This window comes from Ambystoma mexicanum, chromosome 2p (genome assembly GCF_040938575.1).
Source record: "Ambystoma mexicanum isolate Mex_15411 chromosome 2p, UKY_AmexF1_1, whole genome shotgun sequence".
NCBI lineage: Eukaryota > Metazoa > Chordata > Amphibia > Caudata > Ambystomatidae > Ambystoma > Ambystoma mexicanum.
In genome coordinates, this window is record NC_090923.1 from 105,753,591 (window position 1) to 105,765,976 (window position 12,386).

The window sequence follows — 12,386 nt, forward strand, 5'->3', positions numbered from 1 at the left end:
TGAAGATTGCGTCAAGGGTGTGACCTCAGAGTGGATAGGGCCTGAGACTAGTTGTGTTAGATGAAGAATTTCCAGGTTGTCTAATAGGGTTCATGGTTTAGTCGAACCAGATATTGAAGTCCCCTAATATTGTGACAACCGTTTGGGAGACCAAGATGATTGCTAAGGACTCACTGACAGATTCTGCAAAGCATCTATTGTACCCCGGGTTCTGTATATGAGCAGGAAGCTGTGAGTGTACAAGTGGGTGAGCTGGAATGTTAACAGGAGGGATTCGCAATCTGAATTGCAGGCTTGTTCCTCAGAGTGTGAAATGGAGCGGAACGATTTGTAGAGGATGACAATGCCACCTGCCCAGCTGTCCTGTTGTGCACAATATGTTTGTAACCTGACCGGGACAGAAATCTTGTGAGAACCAGGTTTCGGTGATGAAGAGGATATCGAGATCTTCAGATGAGGCGAGGTCGTAAATGTTGACCATTTTTTCCGACAGATCTGGGATTGTTCAGAATACCCTTTAGCCCACTGGTTGGTTGATTGTGGTGGCAGGGGAGCTGTGGGGGGCAGCGGGGTAAAGAGATTCCAGGTGGAACCGGGTTGGAATGATATAGATGTGGGAGGGGTTGCAGGCTGATGCGGTGATAGCTGCAGTGAATGGGAGTTGCCTGCTAGGAGAGGTCTGGTGAATGAATTGAGAATGTAGTGTGTGTGAGGAGTCAGAAATGAGAGGCAGTCAGAAATTGGTAGTTTTTTCAATATCGGACATCTTTGTTAAAGCAAACCGGTTGGATAAAGGCCTTTTGTCCCTATCCTAACAAGAGTTTGCCTGCCTAGCAAACAAAAATGTAAGATCAGTCTGAGTCTTGTCGTCAAAATTATAACCACTGTCCTTGTGTTCAAAACATAATTGACCCTCACACCAAGATAAAAAACGAAAGTGTAAGGAATGTTTTCTTGACTCATATTTACTCAACATTTTTAAAGGTGAAAACCTATAAGTAAATCAAACTGGATTCTCCCAAAATAGAGGCCTTGGATCCAGAGGGTTCTTCCCTTCCCCTGGATTACTTCAGGAAGCATGGCACAATTAATGTTCCTGTAAAGAGGATTAGAATGTCTCTTCCAAGTAACAGTTTCTCAAAGTTAGCAAAACTGACTGTTGTTTCAAGGATGGCAAAATGTCTCTTCTAAGTAAGAGTTTCTCAAAATCAGCAAATTGGTTTCTGATACACAGCTGTTGTTTGAAGCAATTATTTCTTCTTACACAACTTCAAGGTTCAATATATCCCCTGGTGTTCTCTCCTGCCATGTATCTCTTCTCCCCCATTTTCTTTATCTTCTAGCATAGCACACTAACACTTTTATACTGTCTACACTTCCTTGCTTTTAGTTTTGTTAACCATGTATTTCACATCAAGATTCCCCATATGGACCTCTCACAAATAAAGCCTTGTTGAAGTTACACTTTTCACTTTCACTTGTCCCAAGCTCCCCCATATGGACCTCTCACATATGTAGACTTGTTCAAGTTCCACTACTTAACTTCTTCATCAACACTTACTGGCTTAGGACAAAGCTTGCTCCACCTTCCCCAATATGAACTCCTCATGCATGGAGACTTGTACAAATCGTGTCTTTCAGCTTCTTTGTTATGATTCATTTGCTTGTAACCATACTTGCTCCAGTTTACCCTATATTGAAATTTCAGGCATGGGAAATTGTGCAAATGCAGTCTTTTAAATTTACTTGGCTAGTATTCAAATGGCACTTTTAACTGTCCATGTTCTTGTCTGTACGTCTCAGGTTTCCCACTATCTTTGTGCTACCACACTGCTGTTTCATTGCGTCCCGACCCCTACACACTGCTGCAGCGAAGTTACAGCGCGAGGATGGCGTTCCTCGCTTAGCAGACCTGATACCAGCTCCCTTCTCGGTCAAGCGTTCACCCGCGAGTAACGTGGCTGCTCCCTGTCTTCCTAAAGCCTGGTACAGCTTTCTCACTGCTGCCGGTGTGCTTGTGGTATCCACATGTAGCCTGCCACGCTCTTCTGGGTTTCCCTCCCATGCCAGTGCCAGAGGTGGACAAGTGGCAGCCCAGGAGCAACCGTCTGCTTCGGCTCGGTCTGCCCCAACTGCCTTTTTCAGCTGCTCTCTTCCTTTGTCTCGCCCGGACTGTGCCTTCTCACTCCAGCTCCATACACAACTCTCTCGTGTTGGTAACAGTCATCTTTAAATGTCTTGTGTAGCTGATTCATCTCCCAACCATTATTCTACACATTGTGCTTGGGGCTTCTCTCAATCCACATTAACTCCTTGTCCCGCATCTTCGTCTCAGTACCCAAGGTACTATGGGAGTTTGAGTCCATAGGATGAACAGAGGTTTTCAGGAGTTTGTTTGCGCTTCTTGCCTAACACAATATTATCATGAATGGAAGATGTGATTTGTGGTTTAGTACTTGTGAAGTATGAATGGCATCTTGTCTAGGGTAGTTAATAAGAAAGGGTTCTTGGTCTATACAAGTAAAGGGTGGTGTAAAATGACAATTGGTCATCAGGAATTATAGGTCAGGACCAGGTTGTGACTACCATCCCCTGGCCAAATGGGAGGATATCTTAGGTTAGGGATCAGTGATGACTCAGCAGGATTCATCACATGTGGTAGGATCCAAAGGAGAGAATGGGTGCTGGGTCTGAGATGCGTTTTAAGGTGAAATCTCTCTGGGGAGGCTCAGGGTTACCGCAGGAGGTAGTAATGTGGGGGGTGTGTGTGTGTGTGTGTGTGTGTGTGTGTGTGTGTGAGAGAGATGGGTGCTTGCAATGTTGGAGTGCTCTGGGTAAAGATGGGTATAGAGGTTACTAGGGATGGGCATGTACGTGGGGAATGAGGAGTGGAGTCCCTTGTGCGAGTGTGCCGTGGGAGGGTGGAAGTGGATTCAGTGGTGTATAGAGGGTTGGGAAGGTTTGCAGGGTTCCAAATGGGTTCCCCAGTCTTATTTGGGGGTGCCATTTAGTAGGTTGAGAGATTTTACTGGGTTAGGTGGGTTTGGGGAGGTGATGATGGAGTAGGTAAGGGGGATATCTTGAGTCTGGATGTGAGTTAGGGGAGGTATCTTCTATATAAAAGGCACGGGAGGCACGGTGTCTGTTCCTTGGGAATTTAGGCGGAGCTAGGGGCGTGTGCGTAAGAGTTAGAGGGGCTGTTGAATGGGGAGTTGCAGCAAGGATTGAACGTAGAGTGTTTAGAGATGTAAACGTGGATCAGAGTGGTGCCATTGCAGTGTTGGAGTGCATGCAGGGATGATGGCAGAGAAGTCCTGAGAGGGGGAGGCAACGTGGGTGAGAGAGGGGGGGGATGATCGAGTTGTGATGTGGGAGGGCGGGTCTTGGCTGGGTCATGTGCTCTTGTAAGCTGGGTATGTAGAGGAGGCATACAAGGATGGGGGTCTGATCAGGGGAGCGGAGACATTTCTGGTGTGCCATTTAAGCGCCTCTGATTTTGGAGATGCTAGGCATGGCGAGAGCAGGTATTGTGGCAGCTGGAGACTCAGCTGCACTCCCCTGCCTGGAGTAGCCTGAGCAGGAAACGATGCAGGTGCAGCAATAAAGCAACAGCGGGACTCAAGGTTGCGAGACCAGGCCTGGGCCACTCCAGAGCAAATAAAATGCAAGCGTGTTCAATTACAGTGAGAAACCCACCACCCGGCAGGCGAGATGCAAGTGTAGCAAAACACACCTGAGACTGAGCTAAAACTGCAAAATCGTGCCTGTAGCGCTATAGGAGGACAACCATGTGGGTGTGAATGCAGGGCAGTAGCAAAGCGTTGAACGGGAGTCCCAATTCTTGAACCTTGGGAATCCAAATGCAAATGTTGAAAAACCATACAGTTGTAAAATTCAATCGAGACACCCACACCCTGGGCACACATTGCAAAACATGCAAGTATAGCAGTGCAAACAGCAGCTGAAATCAATTGTGAGACCCACACCCCACACCCTTAGGTAGGAAAATGTGATTACGGCAGTGCAATGCACCTGCATCATTCCATTGTGTGACCTGGACCCTAAGGAAAGAAAATGCAAGAATGGTAGTGCGAAACACCTTTAAAGGAGTGAAACAGGGTTGTCCCTTGGCCGCAGCCATATTTAGCCTCTTTATCTCTGACATAGGCGACTCAATCAACGAGGTTAAGTCCTTCCCGCCAAAAGTCGCCAATACACACTTAAGCTTGCTGCTCTAGGCAAATGCCCCGATCGGTATGGATGTGACGTTTATTAGGTTGGAAAGAAAACTCAATGCTGTGCAACGATACGTCACATCCAACAACTTAGCGATCAACACCAAGAAATGCAAAATATTGGTCCTGTAGAACCTGAATGGCGTTGGAGTGTCCAACAGAAAAAACATAAAATGGTCCCTAGGACAAGAAACGCTTCAGATCTCTCAAAATGTCAAATATCTTGGGATGACAATAAGCTCTGCCATAAATGACGGGCCCTGGCTTGGGGAAACTAAAAGGAAATGTAAACTAGCAAGCCAGGCATTGATAATCCATAAGAAATTTGGTACATTTTCATTACGACCTGTTTTGTCCTATCAACAGAAGGTCATTCCGGTTGTGACATATGGGGCACAAAATACCCTTGGCTGTCTTTATGAAACCTGGGCCTCCTTAGAAAATTGCTTTTGGACTATGGTTCTAACCCTCCCTAGGGGTGTGAAGACGTCTTGTATAAGATATGAGCTTGCACTAATATCGATGCACGCAGGAATATGTTGGAGCCTGTTGAACTTGTACCAAAAGACATGAACTTGTGCGCAGATTCCACAATTCGATATCTTTCACGACGTCTTACCCGCTAACTCCAAAATTGTCTACATGTGGACAAACAGATGTGAGGCAATCCTAAAAAAATGACATCAAAGTTGATATGCTTCATGAGAATCCAGACGCAGCCAAGCTTAAAATCTGGTGTGCAGATTGGGACGAAACTTGTGTGGAGAGATCAGCCGCTAGTCGCATGAGCGACGTGCCATTAGAGGCACGTGCCTTCAACACTCTTTAGAACTACGTGGCACTATTTCCCAACCCGCAGGCACGCAGACTGTTCATACTGTTTCGACGGAACATGTTTAAAACTGTCGATCCGCTTCGCCTATGGAAGGGTTATGGCCATCTGACACCTGAATGTAGGTTGTGTTCAAGCGAAAATGAATCACTTAAACATTTAGTGCTATTTTGTACTAAATTAAGATCTGAGAGGACAATTCACTTGGGTCCCTGGAGCCTAAACCATCCATCCTTGTGTGCAGACAATTGGTGGAAGTTGATGTTTCAGGGAACTGATTTAAAATTAATACTAACTTTAACGCGGCTGTTGGAAATAATTGAAACCTGCCGGACACCAACAGAAGGAATATCTCCTGTAAACAGTAACATTGGGTGAAATAGTGTATGTTGACGTTAAATGTGGAAGTCATGGAAATGGACGGTTTGTTGGTGCCTGTTATATGACATATGTTAATGTGTGTGTACACGTTGTACTTATTTTAAAGGTTTGTATAAACCAATACAATAAAAAAAAAGAAAAAAGAAACAGCAGCATTCAATACAAATTCAATGGAGACCTATGTCATGGGCCCAAAGTGAGGACGATAAAAGTATGGCAGTGCAAACAGCTGCAGAATTCAATTGTATGACCCACCCCAGGACCTTAGGACAAGAAGAATGCAAGAATGGCAGTATAAAGCAGCAGCAAAATTCAATAGTGAGACCCACACCCTGCACCCTAAGGGAGGAAAATGCGAGTATGGCAGTGCAATGCACCAGTTCCATTCAATTGTGTGACCTGAACCCTAAGATAAGAAATGCAAGAATGGGAGCGCAAAACACCAGCAAGATTCAAATTGTGAGACCCACACCTTGAACCCTAAGGCAAGTGTAGAATAGCAGCAAGTATGGCAGTATAGTGCAGCAGCAAAATGCAATAGTGAGAGCCACACACTGGACCCTAAGGCAGGAAATTCAAGCATGGCAGAGCAAAACACCAGCACAATGCAATAGCGAGACTCGCACACTGGATCCTAAGGCGCGTATAGAACAACAGCAAAATTCAGTAGTGAGTCCTACCGCTGGACATTATGGCAAAAAAAACGCAGCAGCAAAATTCGCTAGTCAGACCCAATACCGTGGACCCTAAGGCGCGTTTAGAACAACAGCAACATTCAATAGTGAGACCCACACTCTAGACCCTAAGGCAAGTGTAGAACAAAGGCAAAATTGAATAGAGTCCTACCCCTGGACGTTGGGGGCAAGAAAAATGCAAGTATGGCAGTATAAAGCAGTAGAAAAGTTCAATCGTGAAACCTACACCCTGATATGTGCTTAGCTCCTCATTTCAACAGGTAGGAAGTATGAGCCGTCCAGAGAAAGGCTTCCCACACAGGTAACCCATCTTTAGGACTCAGAAAACCTGGTTTCACTGACGGGTCCCAGCAGAAAAATGTGTATGTTTCATTTTGTTTGTTGTAACAGTCAGGTCATCCATCAGGTAGAGACTGCACCAGATAATGTACTTTACCATGAAATTGAGACTGCCGAAATCGTTTGATTGTTTGTCCTTGTGACTGTTGAATTTATAATAAAGACAACCATCTCTTTCCCTGTGGTCCTTCAGGAATTATGCAGAAGTGCATCAGCGCATGCATTTATATAAAGACCAAGTCCTATTGTCTTTTACAGGTTCTATTGTCTATTAATCAGTAGGTAGAGGCACACTTAATGACAGCAAATGTAATCTAAAGAAAAGCGAGAGCTATGCATCCAACTCAACGCGCACCTAGATCTCCTGTTGTTCAAGTAGCGCTAAACCACTCCACTTCAAGCTTCCCTGTGTTATAGATTTTCTTGGCCCGGTGTGCACTATGCGTTATTTTTGGTATATTTGCCAATCAAATTCTATCTTGGTTAGAGACCTTAATTCAAAACTGCACATCTGGTAAAATGGAGTAATTCATCAACACTCATAATTGACATGCAATATTTACGCAGAAAAAGATTAATTCTGGGTTATTTATTTCTTCTTATTCCTTTAAAAAATACTTGCGTATACCACATTGGATGCATGTGATAAGAGTGCATTTTCATCTAGCCTGGGAATATAGGTTTGGCTGTGTATAGTGTGAAAAACCTGAAGGTGCCTCACTTGCTAGTCCCCTGGGATCTGTCATCCAGGTGGCCAGGACACGACCATCGCTTTTGGATCCAGTTCCTAGGGGTGGACCAGTGTGGGAGGATCACCTGGGTCTTCGGGGAGTGGAAGTGGGACACCGGATGGCAAGACGTGGTATCCCCTTCTCTGTAACACCTTTTCCCCATCCTACCAGGTAGGATACTTAGGAACCCAACCCTACCCCCTTTTCCATCACAGACACTTTCTCACGGATAGCTCACTGTGAGAGAAAACGGACTAACACCCAAGCCATATACCCGACGTGTCCCAATACAATGGTCAGGCAGGGTCAGGCAATTACTGATCATTACACACTCTGAGCAAGGCAAAGCACACGAGGAAGCAGCAGTTTCAACATGACAGTTTAATACACAGCAAAAGACGCCAAGACCAAATAGGATTGCAAGAAGGGAAGTGCTCTTGACATTTTTACCGAAAGAACGTAACTTTCACAAGCCTTTGAGAATAGGAAACGTAAGATCCGGTATCAAACTTGAAGAATCCTGCATAGCGGTACCCGGGGCTCACCCGCGTTCATAGTTAAGGCGGGGAGAATAGTTTGCCACTGTGGTACTGTCCTTGGTTCCTACAACAAAGCAGCACCAGTGAAGTCAGCACAGTCGGTGAGTTGGGGAGTCTGATACCAGATTGGTCTGTGTTGAAGCCAAGGTTGCAAGCAGCAACATTGTTATAGAGAAAGCTGGAGAGAACAGTGTATGAAGCGTATGTGGCAAGCGATACAAACATAATTAAAACAGCAGATGAGTAACTTAATTTCGAAGCTAAGCCACGATACTGTGGTCCGGCACCACCTGGGTGCTCAATCGAAAGCCTATGTTGGGTATCCAACTGAAAGGTGGCAAATGTTAAAAGGAAAGGAATTGTGAAATCAAAGTGGTCCTGTAACACATCAAGTCAAACCCCTTGCACAGTCGAAAGTCTTCGATTGTTGATGGTAATTGAAATTGGTCCGAGCCCGACCGTGGGAGACTAATTGTGTTAAAAGGGATCTGAGCCCGGCTGAGTGGGATCCGGGGTGAACCGTGAATCGCCAGAAAAAGAAAATCCTACGTACATGGTGTTAAGAGGATCTGAGCCCGGCTGAGGGGAATCCAAAGAGAATAGTGAATCACCTAAGTTGAATACTTGTGAAAATCTGAAAGAGGAAAATAATGTATTGTTTATTTTGTCGAATCGGGCCCTCTGAATGAAGAGAGTTTGATAAGCAAAGAGACTTCCGCACAGAAGGCCTTGATGCTAATGATTGAACTGTATCCTCGTGCTAAAGAGGCCAGAGACTGCTACGCTTGAGTGTACTACCTTGTCCCGTGATGAAAATGTGGAGAAGGGAGGCCAACGGGAGAAGGGAGGCCCAGTTAAAGAACGCATCAAATTCAAAATCCTCACTCTCACTCACAAATGCCTTTCCCGCACAGCACCCGAGACTATAACCAAAGTCACCTCCACAGGACCAGTCAGGACTAGCTATGCAAACAAACTACACCCCTCCACATAAAGCTAGAGCTGGAGGGTTAGGCTTTCCCCACATAACATCCAAGCTATGGAACTCTTTACCTGCTGGGCTGAAAACTCCCTCCTCGCTTTCCGGAAAAAACTAAAAACCACCCTCTTTGCCTAATCCCTATCTTTCGCTTCTTCCCATCTCTGGCTCTGTACAAATGCATACGTCAACATAACTAAATAAGAAAAAATTAACTGTAAAATAAGAAACAAAATGTACTGTAACTAAGAAAAACATTCTGTAACCAGCGCCACGATGCCTCTGGGCTGCTGTGCGCTCAACAAATGCGAATAAATAAATAAATAACGGCCTGAACATCCTGACATATCATTTTGTAAACACATCTTTCTTTTTTGTAAAAAAACACTATTTCCCACAGTATTTGTATTTTAAAGGCAATAGGTTTATTAGTATAGGCCCTTATATTTTGACAAGGCACCACTAGACTGCGTTAATATTATTTGATGATCATAGCTTGCTCCCATCTGTAGATTTAGGATTAGATAGACGTTTTTCAAACCATTTTTTGAAGTTCATTAAACACCCTTGAACTGTGTCTTACTGTTGATACCAGGCCTTCCTTACAGTAGCTGGTACACATGACTAAGTTATTGAAGCAGTTCTTCATGATTTGCCATTTGTTTTCTAGCCATGATAGTCCCCTGTTTGACTTCATTGAGAGCTGTTTACGGAGCAAACACGAGATGGTGGTCTACGAGGCAGCGTCTGCCATAGTGAACCAGCCCAGCTGCACAGCAAAAGAACTTGCTCCTGCTGTATCAGGTAAGCCTGCCACTTGGGGATGGCACAACCTCATGAAAGTGCCTGCTGCACTGAATGCCTTGGGGGCTTACAGGGCATGATGCTTTGATAAGTTGGGTTCCAGGCAAAAGCATGACACTGACACCAGTTACAAGTGACATATTTACTCATGTTCCATCTCCAGGTGTAGGGTACAGGGTACATAAGGTAAGTATATAGGGACAGAAACATCCACCAGCATCCTCTGTCAACCCATCGTCTCAACTGACAGAACCATTCATAACATAATATTCTCTCACACAGCATTCCATCTCAGTCACTCACAGCATCCCATGCATACGGGGCAGGGAGCAGGGAAAGCCAAGATACAACACATCTCCCCCCTTCATCAACACACAACAGCACCCACGAAGCAAGAGACATACATACATACCCACACAGTCCCAACACATGTACATCCCTCAACTTCAGAGCTAAACCTCTCAACAACGTACCCAACGCAAACCCCAAAACTGTCCTCGCCTAGTGGGACAAATCTGCACCAAACAATGTCTCTCCCTTTTTCTACTGAGTAAGGGACAGATACCAAACCACTTAATAACAGGGCACTGCCTCAAATCTCTCAGACAACTTCAGGCTTCTAGACCCAAACCACATGACGTGGGCAAAACCATGCTGCACCTTATGTCAGTCATACCCACACACACTCATTGCCATCATTAGAGCTCCTAAACTCCACTGGCCACACAACAACCAAACCCCTTAACAGAACACCCAATGCACTTTAGGTTTGGACACCATACTATACGAGAATACTCCCAGCACTGTGGGTGCCCAACAACCCTCGGAAGCAACTGCACACCTGTTCCAGGAGGCCACTCCACCTCTACAACTTCAACAACTCCAATGCAGCAAGGCATCACAATTCTGACTCATTTCACAGTTCATCAAACACAATGAAAGCATCTTTCACTGTTTTAATTAGGACATTAGAACTATGCATTTGCAATTCAACTTCGAATTAAATTCTTTTCAATAAACATCATCCTGCAATCAAAAGTGTTAACACAATATGGATCAAATCGTGCACTATGCTACACTAAAATAGGAAGTCCATGTCATCACTAATCATAAACCAATCCAGAAATGTATAGTCCAACCTGAAAAGGAAGTGTCAAAACATGTGTATTGTTAGGCAAGAATTGATGTAGTAACCCTGTGGGAGACTAGACTGCCCTTGTTGTCTTGGTATTAGGTAACCCACCTATTGGAATAGGCCTGTACTACACAAGTTGGTAGTGTGACTGAGCAGCCAGGCTTATCTCATGCGGGGTACATGTAAGGTGTAGAGCTGTAGCAATGAAATCCACAAATACAAGTAGCCAAGTAACACTTGTTATAAATAATTATTTATTTAACAGTAGTTTTTAAATAAGCATTCTTTTAAGAGGGCAATGTATGTAACAATTAAATATACTTTAAAATACTTTCACAGAATTAACGCAAAGCTAGTAGATACTCCTTAGAGATGCTTCTTACACAATTCCTACCCCATGAGGTGACTTCAATAACTAGGACAGTAATGGCATTTATATATCACTGTACACTTTGTAGATTCTGAGGTTTGCAGAAAGTAAGGGTTAAGGGAAGGAAAAAGGTTAAAACGGGTTCTCGGAGTATGTGACCACTTTAAACCTTCCAATGAAGTCTAGATAAAAACCTTTCCCAGCAGCAATATTAGTTTATAACCAATGTATCACCTATGAGGGACAGTAAGTACCAAAGTCAAATGGAATAGAGGAGTCTGCAGGGAGCCAGGACAGCCAAAGTCAACTGGAGCAAAGTCTATGGAGCTGAGGCACTTCTTAGATAGTAAAAGTCTTGCACACAGTTAAGAGTTTGTTGAAGAAAAATCACTGTATGGTCACAAGCTGTTAAACTTTTGAAGGTTAGAGCTGAAATCAACTCTAGCAAAGCAGCTACTGCAAGTCTCAAATGAGAAGAGCAAGCTACAGACACTGAGGTAAGTACCCCAAGTCAGAACAGTACCTTTTGTTAGAAGAAGAGTGGTCCAGCTGGCTTCTGTCTGGTTGCAGCAATGCAGATCCTGTGTGCCTGGGCCTCAGTTGTGGGGACAAGAGGAAGGACGCCTGGGGACTCCTGCGTCAGCAATTCGAAGGTCGGCGGCAGCTATGGGCTGTTTCTGGATCAGCCGCACTTCGCAGTTTCAGCGCTTGGTAAACAGCACCACCGTGGATCTCGGATACCAGTCAGGACTTGGTGCATTCAGGTTTCCCTAGAGACGAAAGACAGTGGCGTTTCGGGTCCTTCCCTCACTTCCTGCCCTTCCAGACACACTGGAGCCGAGGCGGGTTTCAGTACAGAAGACTACCAAAGGCAAAACGAAAAAAAGGCTCAAACCCAGCTTCGCACGCAGAGTAAAACCTTGCAAACAGAAAATGGTGAAAAAAGAAGACCGGAGCAATTTTGACACAATGGTCACCCATGGGTGCTATACTGCAGCTGAGGATTAAGCCTGTGGTTGAAAAGCACAATGGTAGGAAAATTAAACCACTGGCACCAGCCATTTAAAGTAGTGAGGGTGACATAAAACATGTTATATGAGCAAGTAGGAAAAGGGGCTACTAAGTAACCCCCCAGCACTCCACATAAGATGGTGTGTGTGGACCTACAAAGAGAAAAGGTAAATAAAGTCAATTTCACTTTACTATTCTTGGGAACAGTAGTTCCCACAAGAAAAGGTATTTAAACCTTACGAGAAATCTAACAGATATCTCTGTGACCCTGCACTGAAGGTACTGTGTGTCACCATACAAAAAGTAGATGCCTATGGAATTTGTCAGACTCAAAA

At 44.6% G+C, this 12,386-nt stretch overlaps 1 protein-coding gene across 1 annotated transcript in view; it reads left to right on the plus strand.

Annotated features, from left to right (window-relative positions):
* COPG1 (COPI coat complex subunit gamma 1) overlaps positions 1-12,386 on the plus strand; it is a 569,339-nt gene that overhangs the window by 132,481 nt on the left and 424,472 nt on the right. The window contains exon 10 of the mRNA XM_069643344.1: positions 9,402-9,535. Coding sequence (XP_069499445.1) covers positions 9,402-9,535 — 134 coding nt within the window. The remainder of the gene's footprint in view (positions 1-9,401; positions 9,536-12,386) is intronic.